General features: G+C 35.6%; 2 protein-coding genes across 8 annotated transcripts; one reads left to right on the forward strand and one right to left on the reverse strand.

Annotated features, from left to right (window-relative positions):
- The first annotated feature begins 1380 nt into the window (after positions 1-1380).
- LOC107841023 (glucose-1-phosphate adenylyltransferase large subunit 3, chloroplastic/amyloplastic) lies at positions 1381-6241 on the forward strand. The gene is made up of 16 exons (XM_016685021.2): positions 1381-1497; positions 1619-1833; positions 2346-2459; positions 2550-2723; positions 2792-2884; positions 3388-3471; positions 3566-3621; positions 3761-3854; positions 3942-4054; positions 4328-4400; positions 4710-4790; positions 4969-5055; positions 5140-5244; positions 5468-5574; positions 5671-5731; positions 5828-6241. Exons 2-16 carry the CDS (start codon positions 1627-1629, stop codon positions 5927-5929), a joined length of 1551 nt encoding a protein of 516 aa, XP_016540507.1. The 5' UTR covers positions 1381-1497; positions 1619-1626; the 3' UTR covers positions 5930-6241.
- Positions 3563-16187, reverse strand: LOC107841028 (DEAD-box ATP-dependent RNA helicase 58, chloroplastic). 7 transcript variants are annotated; one of them, XR_007052651.1, is made up of 12 exons: positions 15869-16186; positions 14943-15036; positions 14090-14203; positions 13867-13989; positions 12734-12838; positions 11580-11738; positions 11407-11475; positions 10978-11067; positions 10172-10312; positions 6243-10045; positions 5799-5828; positions 3563-5259 (listed from the first exon to the last, which is right to left on the reverse strand). XR_007052651.1 is itself a non-coding variant. In XM_047407759.1 (12 exons), the coding sequence occupies exons 1-12, from the start codon at positions 16087-16089 to the stop codon at positions 5235-5237; spliced, it is 1401 nt and encodes a 466-aa protein (XP_047263715.1). In that variant the 5' UTR covers positions 16090-16187; the 3' UTR covers positions 3563-5234. The 7 variants fall into 7 exon arrangements, 3 of the variants coding, with proteins under 3 accessions (XP_047263715.1, XP_047263710.1, XP_047263720.1); XR_007052653.1 differs by having other exon boundaries at positions 3563-5271; XM_047407759.1 differs by having other exon boundaries at positions 9816-10045; positions 15869-16187.
- Between the last annotated feature and the right edge of the window lie 1471 nt (positions 16188-17658).

The following is a 17658-nucleotide window of genomic DNA, read 5'->3' on the forward strand; positions in this document are numbered from 1 at the left end:
GAGGTAGTGGTATGGACTGCGTACATTCTACCCTCCCCAGACCCCACTGGGTGGGAATATATTGGGTTTGTTGTTGTTGTTGTCAACCTCCATTAATGAACATTTTCTTCATCTAACTAATTAATCAATAAATCATTTATTCAAGTGATTAAGTTGATTTAGTTGGTGCTTCTAAATTTATTTTGCAAGTTGTATGTAAATAAAGGGAAAAAAATGTTGGACATTTTGAGCTAATGGTACCCATGTTTTCTTTTGTTGATTAATTTTCTAATCGAACACAAGCCTCCTTCTCCTCCATATTTTTTTTTTAGTCTCCTTCATACTTTTTGTAGGTCATATATCTGAAATTTGGGAAGCTATTAACTGAACATTGGCCTCCTCCTTCTCCACGCCTGAAATTCGTGAAGCTTTTAATGCGGATTTACTTTTCTGAAAAGTTCTACCTGAAGGTTCAACCTCCATTAATGGAAATTAAGCTTAAAAAGGTTCGGTGGGGAAGATGTTATGGGGACTTTTTTGTAATTATTTAGTTAAAAAAATCATGTGTCATTAATTCATTGGACACTTTGCTATGTTATTTTGATCCTTTTTTGTTTTTTAAAAAATTATGGGTATATATAATGATGTGGCAATTAAAAATGAATTGACACAAATTAATTGGCTGCTTAATCCTTATTGGAAGCGCGTGCAATTCACGCACCAGAGTTGGTGCCGGAAGGTGCCAAATCGACACATGTTATGACTACTTGAGGTGCCAAAAGTGAACAACATCCACTTGAGGTGTCAAAGTAAAAGATTGTGCCAAGTTGAGGTACCTGTCAATGGGTTTGGCATATATATATATATATATATTTCTCTTCGTTGGCCTTGAAATTAAAGTCTTTCGGTTCTTTTCCAGCTCCTTAATTATGGTCAAATTCCGATACAAATGATTTTTTGAGGATACGTCAAAAGCCAATTTGGAGATCTTTCTGTTTTTTTAATATTCTTTTGGTGAAGCATCCTAAAAAGAAAAAAATGTGATTTTAAAATTGTCTTTTCTATTTTATATTTAAGAACAAGCTTTTGGGACTCATGAATCCACTTGTTAAATTGTGTGACCAACAAAATAAAATTTCTCTAGTAGTTCGTTGCCTTCTTGATTACTTGGCTATGTATTGCCAATATTTTAGGCTTAAAATATGCCGAAGCATTTTGGATTAAAAAGATGTTAACCATATGTAGTACTTGTATCTGAATGTCAACTTCCGAAAAATGAATTAAATATAAAAAAAGAGAGGCCTTAATCTTAAGTTCGATATGCAGAAACCAAAAGAATATTCTTATGCTTTACGAGTTATTATTGCAAATCTTTATAAAGGACTTGGTCTGCAAAAAGAAAAAATAAAACGAAAAAAAAAAAAACCACGTAGATTTTCTGTTGTGGAAGTTCACATGAGTCGGAAGAGAATTGGTGGATACAATTAAATTTGGATAACAAGTCCAGTCCAACCAATAGTATTGACTCCTACTTCTCCTATTCACAATATCAACCTTCATATTTTGGAAAAATTGAGTCTCTTTAATTTACACAAATATAAACAAGGTCATTTCATTTTTTTTTCTCCTTAATTCTCAGAGGCAAAAATGGCTGTTGCTGTCGACGGGCGATTCGCGTTAGTTCGTAGTAACCCTGCAACATTGACGACAGGGACAAACGTGAGGTTAGCGAAGGCCTGCAATGGAGAGTTGATGGGGAAGAAACTCAAGTTTACAAAATTTCAGTTAAGGAGCAATGCAGTGAAACCTAATATCTGCATGTCACTTACTGTTGATATTGCAGGTGAGGCTAAGGTGAGTTTTCTACGTTTACATTTTGACCCCCACCTGCCAGTGCCATATATTTCTTGGCTTCCTTTATAATTGAATGAGCATTGGAACTACTTTAATAATTAATAAAGAGATGGGCCATCTTTCATTATAAAATGTGACTTGATACACAAGTAAGATCAAATGATGCGTCATAAAACAACTTAACTGATCAACCAACATGTGAAAGGGCAGTCCAATGTATTAAGATCTCGCTACGTAGGAATCCAGGAAAGGACTAAACTACAAGGGTTTATTGTACGCAGCCTTACCTCATATTTCTGCAAGAGGCTATTTCCACGGCTCTTTGTAGGGTAAGGCTGCGTACAACATGTAATTGAACTCATTAATAAATGTAGGAAGCATCCAACAGATGTAATCACACCATACCATTATGTTGTAGTGACTGTTGTGGCATTGGACCGTAACTTAAAATCTTAAATTCGCCCCGAAACTTTAAAGAATGGTCATTTTGACCAAGTGCCGAATGCTGACAGCTGAAGGATCTTGAACCAAAGAAGGAGGATGCAAGGACAGTAGTAGCAATCATTCTAGGAGGTGGAGCTGGCACTCGTCTTTTCCCCCTCACCAAGCGTCGTGCCAAGCCTGCTGTAAGTTTTCTTCAGATTATCAGAAAAAATATTGAAAGTTTTCGCAGAGCTATCTGCATCTCACCATTGAGTCTTATTAATTCATTTTAGGTTCCAATCGGAGGAGCATACAGGCTAATTGATGTACCAATGAGCAACTGTATTAACAGTGGCATCAACAAAGTATACATTCTCACCCAATTCAACTCAGCCTCACTTAACAGACATATCGCTCGTGCTTACAACTTTGGCAGTGGTGTCACATTCGGAGACGGCTATGTCGAGGTAAACACCAACGTTCATTTCCAGTATGCATACATTTGGTTTCAGGTTTTGATGATATTGTAGCACAGGTCTTAGCAGCAACTCAAACACCAGGTGAATTAGGTAAAAGATGGTTCCAAGGTACTGCAGATGCTGTGAGGCAATTCCACTGGCTTTTTGAGGTACACACATGGTTACATTGAATTGCAATCTCCATGATTTATCCTAAATGACGGTGCAAGTAAAAACAGATTCCTGAACTGCAATATTTCTGTCTTCCTCATAATCGTCAAATTACCATGCTTTCCTCCCAGTTTTTTCTTCAAAAAGTAAAAATTATCTAAGAATCAAAATGCATATATTCACACATCATATCAGGAGATTCCATTTATAATCGACCTGAATATCGTTGTTGGTGGCCTAGAAGGAAGCTCAACCTTAGACACGGTCCAATAATAGTTTACATCCTCAACAGATTACCCATGCAAAATCAAGCTAGCTAAGTTGTACCAATTTAGTTCCGGCCAGGAAACTTACAAGGAAAATACAGTACAACAGCATGTAAATATCAGCAATACTTTTTCTACACTCGCTATTCCCATCCCAAAATTATCTCATCATTTGGCTCAGTTACATACATAACATTGATTCTTGCAATGTTCACACTGATTTTCAACTTCTTAAGGATGCAAGAAGCAAGGACATAGAAGATGTGCTCATTCTCTCCGGAGATCACTTGTATAGAATGGACTACCTGGCCTTTGTTCAGGTATAGACTAGACTAAGCTATACGCACCTTGATTGATAACATATATCCTAAAATTACCTATTTCTCCAGATTGATATTTCCATCTTCTTGACAGAGCCATCGGCAAAGTGGTGCAGACATTACCATATCAAGCTTGCCAATAGATGGCAGGTAGCATTAGGAGGGACAATCTAGATACTAGATAGACTATTCTTCCCCTCAACGAAATCATACTTTCTCAAAGACTGCTTTGAAAATCACTACAAGAAATAATGTCTTCTATTGAATCACTTCTATGTTTTCATGATAGACGCGCTTCAGATTTTGGCTTGATGAAAATTGATGACTCAGGACGGGTCCTGTCCTTCAGCGAAAAGCCAAAAGGAGATGATTTGAAGGCGATGGTAATTCTTGAAAATTTGACAGTCTCAGAGCTTAATCTACTTTTAAATTATAAAGTTGCTGCAATCACTTGACAACAAGCACTTCAGGCAGTAGACACATCTGTTCTGGGATTATCCCCAGAAGAGGCTAAACAGAAACCTTACATTGCTTCAATGGGAGTTTACGTCTTCAAGAAGGATATCCTCCTGAATCTCTTAAGGTATGTAACGAGTTTCTTCTATAGTACCTTACTTTAGAGGGCGTCATTGTCCTGCCAACATGCAAATGAAAGAAACTTGGAGAAAGAGGACAAAAAAGTGAAGAAACTATATGCATCCATCTAACAGGGGTAGCCACACTCATTTTGGTGGTTATTATAAAGTAGAAAGAGACCGCATAAAATCTATGTTAACCCTGAGTTCCTTCATACTTTTGCATGCTGAAGAGATCAGGTAAAAGAAGATCGTGAACTGCTAACTCTTTGTCTTTTTAGATGGCGTTTTCCGACGGCAAATGACTTTGGTTCAGAGATTATCCCTGCCTCTGCCAAAGAATTCTGTATCAAGGTGGGTACCACTTACTTTCTGGTTGGCATTTATGCAAGACCTCGATCTGTTGGCTCAAAACGTTCACTACTACACAATATTGTTGTTTCATCATCACAAGGCATCTAAGATATTCTATGCGCATTTGGTATTATATTGCAGTTCACGGGCCCACAATTCCTCTCCCCCTGTTTATCTTATTTCCCACCCTCACCCCTGCATGTCTTCATTGTCCCAAAAAATTCAATTCACTATTTCTGTTATGGTTTCCTAAGCAACTTAACTACAACCTGTACAGTGACTAAGGCGCATTTTGCCCTGATTTTGCAGGCTTACTTATTCAATGATTACTGGGAAGATATTGGTACAATCAGATCCTTTTTTGAATCAAACCTTGCACTCACTGAACATGTAAGAATCAGACAGCTATATTATATGTTTTTTCAGTCTTTTAAGGGGTTTTGTTTCTTCAAACAACCCAAGTAAGATGGAATCTGGCTATTGAACACCTGTCAATCTTACTTGACAACATTAAAAAGATTGTTCGTACTAATAATATGGCCAACTAATGTTGCTTTTTTCATTTCAGCCACCAAGATTTAGTTTCTATGATGCAACAAAGCCAATATACACATCAAGGAGAAACTTACCTCCATCAGCGATTGATAATAGCAAGGTTTAAAGCACAAACCCACTTCTTCAATCTTAAACACATACATCTCTAAATTTTCTTCTGCTAACCAAATCTAGTTGTTGCCAGATTGTTGATTCAATTGTATCACATGGTAGTTTCTTGACCAATTGTTTCGTGGAGCACAGTGTTGTCGGCATCCGATCCCGTATAGGCACCAATGTTCACTTGAAGGTTAGTCTACCAAAACTGCATATGATGCTATTGAAAATTCAGTATTATTCTTTTGAACAACCAAACCAAAATTGATGCTCCAACTGGAACTCACGTACATCCATCTAACACACATACATTTATGTTTCATATTTAAACAATTAAACACATTTAAGTACTTCTGCATTTACTTGATTTTTATAATTGGTGCTAATTCCTCATAACTTCGTTAAAATCCATACAGGACACAGTGATGCTTGGTGCGGACTACTATGAAACTGATGCTGAGATTGCCTCACTGCTAGCTGAAGGAAAAGTGCCTTTAGGAATAGGAGAGAACACCAGAATAAAGTAATTCACTAAGATGTTTCTCCTTTTGTGTCTATCAAACAAGAAAATGAATGTGACCTTTATTTCATTTCTCACGTTATTTCGACTAATATGCAGAGAGTGCATCATTGACAAGAATGCAAAAATTGGAAAGAATGTAGTTATTGCCAACTCAGAGGTATGATCCTCCTATACTCCCAACAACAGCAGAGAACAAAGTTTATCTTGTTATTATTGGGACTCACTTATTTTCCGCTGATACATCAATTTGCAGGCTGTACAAGAAGCAGACAGATCGTCAGAAGGATTTTACATCCGATCAGGCATCACAGTCATATTAAAGAACTCAACAATCCCAGATGGGGCTGTGATATGACAATGTCTTTTTGTCTTTTCTTTCAAATAGCATTGGCACCAAGAAAATTGCGAAATATGAGAAGTTTCAGTTTCAGATTATCAGCTTTTCCACATTCAGCAAGTAAATATTGAACTACATGCTGAGGCTTAAAAGAGTTGTTTCTCCATTGATGAATTTTGTACTGCGAATAAAATGCCTGATCTAAGGTGAATATTCTCAATAAACCATGATGACACTAACAAAATATGGTTTCCATAGTAATTTTTATACTACTTGGGAACAAACTTCTTCTAGTCAGAATTAAAGAAGGATAGAAAGTTTTTAAACTTACTACGTGCATCAAAACCTGTACAGCCTTTCACTACATTACTTCATTATTCAACTATTTCCTCCGTTTTCTCCTGTGTACTGGATTCCTTTTTCTTTTTCGGGAAAGCACGTATACTGCATCCTCATTAACACTGCTCCACCGGATCTTCTTTGGGAATTTGAGGTGGTAGTTAACAATTTAGTAAAGAAAGGAACATAAGGTTAAATTTCTTGAAAGAGCACTTCAAGAGAACCATTCAATTTTAATATTTTTACCAATTTGTTCAGCAAAATGTCTTGCTTAAAACTGAAAATTACACAGCCGTTAGAACTTATAAGAACCAAAGGACTAAAATACTTTCTGATGTAATATGCTGAGCCAAATTAAGGGTGTATATAGTACAAAGGAAAATGTGAGAACAACAGCAACAGCAAACCCAGTATATTCCCACCTAGTGGGGTCTGGGGAGGGTGAAATGTACGCAGTCCATACCACTACCTCCGGGGAAATAGAAAGGCTGTTTCTGATAGACCTCCGGCTCAAGACAAAAGGACAAAGGACAAAAACGTCAAAAGCGTGCAACAGGAATAAAATAACAAAACAATAAAGTACACAAACAGACAATGGACCCCCCTCCCCCACCCCCTAGACCTACCAACCAAGCTACACCAAACCCTCCTAACTACAGACTACGACTCAACCACCCCCACCTTAGCCCTCTACCCTAATGCTTTTCCTCCATACTTTCTTATCAAGGGTCATGTCCTCAGAAAGCTGTAACTGCTCCATGTAACATCTAAAAAATGTGAAAATGTTACTATTGGAAAATAAATGGTTCTTATTTAGACTCCATTTGGTCATGAAAATCATAATTTTTCGGAGTTGGAGTTAGAGTTGAAATTGGAATTGTGTTTGACCATGAATATAAAACTAAGTTATTTTTGAAATTTTGTGAGAGAAGTATGAGTGAAAAAAAACTTGTTTTCACTTTTCCAAATACAATTCCAAAATTGTATTGAAATTCTCATGGCCAAACACATGTTGTTTTCACTTATTTCACTAAAGTGAAATAATTTTTTGAAAAAAAAAGTAAACTTTTCATGGCCAAACGGCTACTTCTTTCTGGTGTTTGGTAGGCAGCAAAAAAAAGTATTGTCCCTAAAATATTTACATGTAATCTAAAAAAAACACTATGAGGAGTGGGGCGTCGTGGATGGGGAGGAGACAATGAACTTAGAATGCCATTTACGAAACTTATTTTTCCAATTCCCCTTAAAGAAGTCCTTTTTCTAATTTTTATAAACATGTTTTCCGAGAGAACATTTTCCAAAACAATTTTTTTTAAAATAATTGTAGTGTCCGAATCAACTTTTGCTCACCTCGACTAAATCTATGGAATACCATTCACCTTCCACCAACAACAGATATCAAATAACTCTATCCATTAAGGCTGCATTTGTTTTTTTTAAGATTCAGACGTCTGAATCTGAATGTAATGTACATCTGAATGATTAAGATGTCTCTAGATCTGAAAACTGAATGATTAAGACTGTTTGTTTTTCAACATCTGAATGTGCAAAATTTTTTTATTTGTATATATAATAAAATAAAAAATATAATTTAAATAAAAAATTAATTATGTATTAAAAAATATGTAATTTAATGCAACAAAATTATTATTTGATTGAGAAAAAATATTTGTTTGCTAGTAATAGTGGAGATGGTTTATAATGGTGATTGCGGTGACAATGATTGATGTTAGTGATTAATAATGTTAGTGGAAATAGTTTTGATGGTTGATATTATAGTGATTGTTATGATGGTGGTGGTGGTTGTGATGTGACATTGATGTTAGTAGTTTGAGGTGTTAATTGTGTTGGCTGAAACATGAATGCATGATGGTTGACGATCTGTTGGTGCTAGTTGGTAGTTGGAAATGTTGTTTGTTGTGATGGTGGAGAGATTGTTAATGGAGATAAATTGTAGCGATGGTAGTGGTTGAAGTAGTGGTAGATGTGGTGTTACTAGTGACAGTGGTAATGATGGCCAAAGAATGTGTGGAGGTTGTGATGCATTAGTGGTAGTTAGTGGTGGTGCTAGTTGCGATAGATGAGTTAGTCGGTAGTAGGGATTGGCCGGTAGTGGTTGATGGTGGTAGTGTTGACAGTGGTAATGGCGGTGAATATAATTAGAATAATAGAGTTAGTAGGTGTGGTAATGGTTGACAATAGTGGTTGATGGCAATATTTATTGTCGATGGTGGTTGTGATGGTGGAGGTGGTTGACAATGATGGCGGTGGCAGAGGTGATTACTGGTAGTGACTGATGATTATGAATAGAGTGGTGAATATTATTCAACACCAGAATATCTCTTCAGACCTATTAAGACTTGGTTCTAGATCTGAATGATTAAGACCTATTCAGACCTAAAGTCTTAATAAAAAACAAATCCACTTAATGGTCTAAAGTCTGAACCATTCAGATTCAGACCTCCATTAAGTGTAAAAAATGAGGCCTAAGGCTAGAACATATGAGGAAAATCACAGTGTTTTTTATCTCTACTGTTTTTTTATCTCTACTAGTATTTGAAACAAGACCTTAGATTCTCAACCCACTTCATTGACCACTAGACCACACCCGTGGGTGCTATTTTCCAGAACATTTCAACTAAAGAAAACTAGGGAAATTTGAAATATTTTTCCATAATACGATACACTGAATTTTTTCCGCAATACCATACACCTAAGTGGTAGTATCTGTTGTTTAATTATTATTACTTTTTTTTTAATAATTTTGTCCACTAAAACTAAGACATATGAGAAGAATCACCTAGCGTTTTTTAATCTCTGCTAGAGTTTGAACTGAAATCTCGAGTTCTCAACCCACTTCATTGGCTACTACACACCCCGTTGGGTGCTATTTTCCTGAACGTTTTAACCAAGGAAACTAGGGAAATTTGAATTTTTTTTCCATAATACCATACACACCTAAGTGGTAGTATCTGTTGTTTAATTCTTATTATTTTTTTCTTTTTAATAATCGTGATGTTCGGACCATTATAGTAGGGAAGAATGTTTTGTTTGAATTTGTGCTTGATTTGTTATATTGTTATATGTCCTAAGCCGAAAGTCTATCGAAAACATCCTCTACTTCATCTGAGGTAGTGATATGAACTGCGTACACTTTGTGGGAATAATGATTTTAGCCTTCCCAGACCTCACTTTGTGAGAACACACTGGGTATGTTGTTGTGGTGGTGGTGTCTGAGCAAGCTTGCTGCACCTCGTCTCATTTCACAGAATACCTGCCACCTCCCACCAGCAACAGATACCAACAGATACCAGGTGACTCTATCCACCAAGTCTAGAACAGGTGGGAAAAAATCACCTAGCATTTATCTGTATTAGGAATTGAACCTGAGACCTCATGGTGCTCAACCCTACTTTATTGAACCACTAGGCCACACCCTTGGTGCATCAGCCGCCGGTTATTTATCTTTTCCTAGAGAGGCAACGGTAAACTTTTGAGGCCAACGATTAGGGAGAAGAACTCTATGCACAGTTAAATGAATAATTGTTCACAACAAAACATTAACTCATTTTCGAATCTCTGCAACACAAACCGCTCTTCCACTGTTATAATGCTGGTGACGAAACATGTTTTATCTGAAAATGGTTTTCTACCAGTTCTTCCAGCTCGATGAAGATAATTTACTGCATTTTTTGGGCTATCAAAATTGTATATATGTGTCGTATCTGGTAGATCAACCCCTCTAGCTGCAATATCTGTTGCCACCAATAAATAACCTCCTCCTCCTCGAAGCTCCTGTATACAAGAACATATAAACAACGAGCAGGAATAGTAATATGACAGCAATACAAAAACAAGATCACCATATCCTGGAATCTAACTGATCCATCGACCAGATAACAATATCTCAGCATAACTTACAGATAACGATGCTGCTCGTCGATTGAAATTCATATCTTCCTCTAGAAGAGAGACGTCAGAAAATCTCCCATAAGAGGACCTTAGAAAATCTACCAAAAGAGTAGTTGGAGGTGCTGTTCCTTCCTTTTTTGACTTCTCAGACTGCTCAAAAATTAAACGTTATAATTAAGGTATGCAACTGCTAACAAGTAACAATAGAAAATCAAAAGTTGCATAGATAAGTAAAATTCATTTTTTCGAATAATGTATGACCATGGTTCTTTCCAATTTGCAGATAACTGGTTTTTCTTTGAAGGTCTGATTTTTTCTGATGTTGGTGCATAAATCCTAAACATGACAAAGAAAAGGCCAAATGGAACTTCTAATATTCCATTAGGGGAGGTTTACACGTTCAATTTATACATACAGTTGAAAAGAAGCTGCTAAACATACATATGCATTCCAATAATGATATTTAGAAGTTCTACATAGTTCTCCAAATAACACCACATTTAGAAAGACAGGTAAAAAGAAACATAAGAAACATGCCCAGCAAGCAAAGTGCAGCTCCTTGCAAAAGAGGGGGGAGATACTGAAAACTCAACCGACCTCTAAATTCTTTTTTTGGTAAGCAACCTCTAAATTCTAAAGAAGCTTTCTGTGTGCGCTTTCGTTGATTATGAATAGAGAGGGGTGTCAATACTTGAAAGTGATAAATATCACAATTAATCACACTATATAAGGAATTAAACTTATCAATCATTCATAACGAAACACACAATTTCTTTTAACTGTATAGACAATTAACAAGATTGAAGACACTTAACTTGCTCGCTGACAAAAATTATGGCAGATTCAGGTGAATCTCTCTGCAGTAATGAGAGTAACATTGGATTCTTTTCCCTTTTGTTGCATACCTGAGACGTGAAAAGTTATTAATACTAGACAATCATGGAAATGGAAATAACCAAGGAACATAGTAACTAAGATTCAGCAACATGAAACGGAATGATCTAATTACTGGTGATCACTTTTTCAATATGACAATTTCATTACACATCAGTTAACAAAAAAGATTGCTGATTTTATTTATTCTATGTTTGTTGGGGATTGTTCCATCTAATACTTCTAGGATACCACAAACCTGTGAAAGTGAAAATTAACAAAATCTAGAATGACAACTAATGAGCTTACTCCAGTAAATGGAATTTGTAAGTGAAGGTAATTTGCACAAAGTGTAAGTTTAGGAGTCTCACCACAAATCTATGATGGAGGCATGAGGGCATCGGCTCTACTGAATTCACATGGACATGAACTACATCAGCCTGTGATTATAACTTAGATAAGTACATCTGTAATGTGATTTTCATAACGTCATAACAAAGTCATAAAAAGCGAAATCGTGTCAAAGAACCTTGGGCCAGCTTACCCTGGTCCATTTTTGCTGCATACAGTCATACAAAAATCTTCTGTGCTGGGGAATTGAAGCACTAGCAAAGATAGTTTGACGGTTCTTGCTGGATGAGTAGGATGTCAACAGCCTTTTAAGAGAACTGACTTCTTTCGAAGAATTGAACATGAAATCAACCTAAAATATGTAATAAAGAACATAAAAAACAAAAAACTATGAATCAATCCCAAACAAGTTAAGAGTCGGATCTATGAATCATCATTAACTATTTCTTCACTTAATAAGATCAACTCATGTTATCATCGCACTCTAAGAAAAAGGTCAAATATACATAAGCTAATAGAAATAACAATGAAAATATTCAAGGTTCTCTATTTTTACTGGCATATCAATCAATGATAAAGGTCACATTCCTAGAAAAACAATAGGTTCACGTTCCTAGAAAAAACAAATGGTTCAAAACCAACGTATCAAACAATAGCATAGCACTGACCTCTTTTTATTGATTCAATACAACAGGGAAAAAAGATGGTACAGTTCCCTACCGAGATAAACTCTCAACTCCTCTGCGCGCTCAGCATACCTCTTCCGTGCGTCTTTCTCATGGTGGGAACTAACATGACTAAAACCTATTCTCAACTACCAGATGCTATATGGATCTTTTTCTTCCATCGTGCTCTATCTTTAGGTAAGTCTATGTTGATTTCAAGAAATTGCAAATTTTTCAAGACAACTTCCTTCTATGTGATTTTAGGTCTACTTGGTCCCCTTTTAACACATTTCTCACCAGAGTTCACATCTACAGACCGGTGCCATAATAATGAACATGCATTTCTGTTTTAAGAATTGCATTGAAGTTGTGCAAAATACAAGCATCAAGCATGCATAAGATTCACTTCTTAAACGCTTAAGCATAGTTAATTACATAGCTAGTCATGATTTGTTCATGATATAGAATTTTCTAAAGAATATACTATTGTAATTGTTCTTTTTCAAACGGAAAGGAAAAAATAGAAAAGGAAAGAGGAAAAAATAGAAAAGGAAAGTTATGATGACACTGGCAGTCTGTTATTTCAATTGTTCAGAAGCATCCATATGCTGACGATCCCATTCAAATAAAGGATTAACACAGGCAAACAGAAAATATAACATAGAAAATGCATCTTGATTACCTCATCAACAACAAGTACTTGGCAGGAATCTAGCTTCAAAATATGTTTCTCAAGCATTTGAGACAAACTTCCTATAGTTGCAACAACAATGGTGGGTGGCTCAGCCTGTAAAGGCACAAACATCTGAGAGTCACACCTCATAAAAATATGCTGAAGCTTCTGCTTAATTTCTGCGAGAAAGAGCAGTAATAAACAGAACAGAGGTATTGGGAGAGAGGCAACATAAGTAAGAACGAGTTGACAGACTATACTGTAAAAGAAAATTGCAAAGGTGCAGAGAAATAAGCTAAAGCTCTGCAATTGTATCTCTAGAAAGATAACGTATACTCCCCCAATACCACCTGTACAAAGAAAACCTACACACAAAGCCCAAGGAGGAGTTTTGCGTGTGTGTGTGAGCGTGAGAGAGAGTGTGTGTGAGAGAGAGAGAGATTATGGATACTAGTAGTGTTTCAGTTGTACACAGAATTTGTTTCACGCGGTTCTGAACTAATCTTTTAGTTTTACGCACTAATGCAACATTACAAGCTTCATGTCATTCCGATTCAGAGGCAGAGCTAGGATTTGAAGGTTTTGGGTGCTGAAACTTAAAACACGAAAAAATGTAATGCAGACAGTAGGTTTTGAACCCACTACCTCTGCAGCTGAGCGCTCTACAGGTCGAACGCTTACCACTGGGCCACTTGGTTATCAGTTAATGTGGGTTCACAAGGACAATTTATATACCTATCTTCCTGAATTTTTAATACAAATATAAGGTCTATGCGAAAGCTATTGGGTTCACCCGAACCCCCCTATAACACTGTAGCTCCACCCCTGCATTCCGCAGTGACGAATGAAACTTTAAGATGCAAGATAGAACAACAACAATAACAATAATAAAAAGCACCAAACGAGAACGAAATTTACGCAAAATACAACAAAAGTATCAAGGTTAACTAAAAGGATCCCAGAAAAAGAAATATTAAAACCTAATTAAGAGTTCTGATGACAACATATTCAAGTGAGCAAGTAGACAAATTGCAAAAAGCTAGACTCTGGGGATATATGAATAATACAAGTTGCGAGAATTGATTTAAACTTTCCTCGCTCAACGACATGAAATTTACAAGCAACAAAAAATGCTTTTGTACCTTTAACCAACTCTTGTGTCGTTTCAACATGCCCCCATCTAGAAGACCCATAACAGTGCATAATTTCAGTCCTGAGTCACATTCTGAAGGATTTGCAGCAAGCATTCGAGCAACTTTTGTGACCTAAGCAGAAAACAATGTCAGTGCATCCCTAATGTTCCTACTTTCAACAAACATACATTATAAGTGAAAAAAAAAAAAGGAATAACTCCACAAAACTTACTTGCATACCAAGCTCTCTAGTAGGCACCACGATCAATGCTTGAACTGCTGCCCTTTGACTGTCAACGGCTGACAATACCTGGAGCAGGTATGCCAAGGTTTTTCCAGAACCTGTCTAGTGGGATAAATAGAAAGCAAAAACAACTTCAATTTCATTAAGAATACAGCAAGCCAGTTGGAAACAGGAGAAACCGAGCAGAAGAAGAAAAGGAAAAAAAGATTAGAAACGGTCAATGAATAGATCATTTATTGCTAAGAACTTGTAGTAGTTCTGGTCTCCTTTACATTTCATATTTTCAACAAAACTTATAACTTTTGGGTGCAGCGGTTCGTTTTCCCTGAAAAAAGCAATCATATGATGGATATCATTTAAATGATGAAATCGCAAACATAATTAAGACGAGAATTCAGTCCTCACTGTTGGAGATGAGAAGAGAGACACAACGAAACCAAAAAGAACAGAAAGGAAATATACTAAAATTGATAAGAACTCGTAACATCCACCCCCTAGTATCTGTAAGAATATGCTCAACGACACATAGTACTAGAATCACCATATGGGTGCATACTGTTATGTGTTTAAGTCAAGAATTTTGTTTGCCTACAACTCACAATTTACTAAACAATAGATGTCGCAAAGGATGATAAAATGGCTTCAAAGAAAATTGAAGTTTGAGAAAAGTGAAACAGCACCAAATACACAAATCATTATTGCAAAAGAATTCAGGAGCAAATAGCAATGCTTAAAGCATGTCCTCAATACAATGTCTCCCCCACATAAAAATAGCAACAATCATGTAGTCAAGTTTCAACAATTACAACACTGAAACAATGTTTCAAAAGCATATATCAACCTGCGCATGAAGCACACAATCACGTCCTGAAAAGAGGAAAGGCAATGCCAGTCGCTGCACTTCTGTAGGTATCACATATCCAACCTCTTCCGCCCTGCAATTTGTGCTCCATATATCAGTTTGTCCTTTGAGACAACCTTTAAAATAATGCAATTTTGTACAACAATAAAAAATCTCATTTTCATTTTTTTCCTCGAAAAAGCTGAAAAAATTGTCATTTCAAGCATTTTCTAGAAAAATTTATGCTGCCTATATTCAGAAACTTCAAAGAGGTAGTACAAAGATTTCCAGTAAAATTGTCTAACGCTTAAAAATTTAAAGATTACTTAGATAATTACTTCACAAGCAGAATTAAACCTTTTATAAAACAAAATTTGGAGCTTACGAAGTACCACTTACTTTAATATCCAGAGTGTCCATTAAAATTCACACTTTTCTAGTTCCGACAGGCTCAATTTTGATAAAAAATACCATGTAGGTATCAACTGAATCAGTATTTGGAGAAAATTCGGTAGAATTAACACTATCCTTCTAGAGAATTCCGGAATATCAACTACTCCCTCCATTCCGTTCACTTTTACTTGTCACATTTTGCTTCTCGGAAGTCAAACTAATGGATTTTAACCAACAACAACAACAATATACCCGGTGTATTTCTACAAAGTTGTGCCTGGGAGGCAGAATGTACCGCATACCTAGAAAAATTGTTTCAAAAAGACCCTGGATCAAGACAAAAATAATCTTACAAAAATGAAATGGAAGTACAAAAGTCAAAAATTATATTAATATGAGAAAGAAGTGCAACTTCTAGTATTTTTCACACAAGTTTCAAACATCTAAATTTAAAATTTAAAATTTAAAATTTCGAATTAATTCACATCAATTTAACTCCAAAAATTAATCACAACTTGTAGTGATAAGCTTACCGGCGAATCACGTGGTCGGGCACGTGACCACGGCACAGTTCCCGAAGCTTTGCAGTTGATGAAACCTTCGTTTCAGTAGTAGGTTCGACATTAGATGAGGTGAATGAAGCTCTTAAAGGTTTTGGATAGTAGAAAAGTTTGGGAGCAAGAAAGGAAAAGTTAGGGTTTAAGGATGAAGTCCATGAAAGAGCATGTAGTTGAGTTGCAGAGAAACATGCCATGAGTAAAATGATGAGACAAAAGGAACCACGTCGCTCTTCTAGTTGATGCTGGTTTTGATCCCACAATACTATTAAGCTAAAGAAATAAAGTGGTGGGTTGATAATATTATTAAGTTAAGAAGAAACAAAATCGCTTAAAAAGTTAAGATAGTTGATTGATAATTGTATTAGGTATCTCAATAGCTATTAAAGTTGTCTAATAACTTTGTACAATTGTCGAATAACTTTACAAAGTTATCGAATAATTTTGATTTTAGTTGTTGAAGCGAAAATATTAAAAAAACTAAAAAAAATCATCTCTTTTATCTAATTTTTAAAATTTGAAGGACACTTATTTATCCGTTTTTCAAAGTCCCAATATAAATGGCATATAATACATAACCATGTCATTTAACCTGACATTAGATTACATTTATAACCTTCAACTTTGGGTGTGCATAAATAGATACTTAAATTTATATAACATTAAACAAGTAAACACACATATCTTATGTGATGTTCTACATGGTCAATTTTTATTTCACATGACATCCTACGTGTATTATATCACAAGAACGTGTGTGTCTAATTATTTAACTTTATACAAGTTTTAGTACCTACTTATGCATATTCAAAGTTGGAGATCATAAATGTGATTTAGGGTTAAGTTAAAGAATATGTTTATGCATTATGGCAATATAAATCCCTCTTCACTTTTGCATGGCATTCACATATTTTTACTTGACAAGTCAGTTAAAAAACAATAATTGACACCATATTATTTTGTTACACTAATTTAGGAGTCATTTGATATGAGGTATAAGAGATAAATAGTCTTAAAATAAAATAAAAAATTATTTTATCATGTGTTTTGTGTGAAATATTAGTACCAAGATTACTTATCTCTCAATTTACACCATAGTGATAGGATAAACATCTCATATACATGATGGAATAACTAATTTCGAAATAATCAATTTCGGGATTAATTATTCTGGGATAAATCTTTCCCAATCAAATGATTCGAAATCGTTTGATTGCAACCAATCCCGTGAAGATGTTCAAATACCAGTATATTCCACAAATATAAATAAATGAGCCCATGGAGATGTCCAAATATCGATACATCTCATAATAATGACAGATATCACAATAATCACAATCATAAGGATAACAGGAACAACACGTGTAACAACCAACAAGCTTTGCATGCAAGTTTATTACATGTGATTAACACTTAGGATATCAAACTGTTGAATTACGGGTCATGGGTCACCCATGTGGACCTACCCGATCCGACCTGATCCATTTCTTAGTCAGAAAAATGAGATTAACGCATAATCTTATTTCAAAAGAAAAGGGAGGAACTGTTATACAATAACTGTTCCCGCCCCAAAATCTCCTGTATGTTCTTTTCTTTTTCTGACAAGATGAGCAGAGAGAAGATTGAGTCATAAACACAAAATAAAAAACAATTCGTGATTTACATTAACAAAAACACCAAAAGGGAGGCATTTAGTTTGTGACAAAGAAAACTCCATTTTCAATAGAGACGAAGTAGACTTCGGGCAAATACTTTTTAGTAGAAAA

This window comes from Capsicum annuum, chromosome 1, assembly GCF_002878395.1.
Source record: "Capsicum annuum cultivar UCD-10X-F1 chromosome 1, UCD10Xv1.1, whole genome shotgun sequence".
NCBI classification, from domain to species: Eukaryota; Viridiplantae; Streptophyta; class Magnoliopsida; order Solanales; family Solanaceae; genus Capsicum; species Capsicum annuum.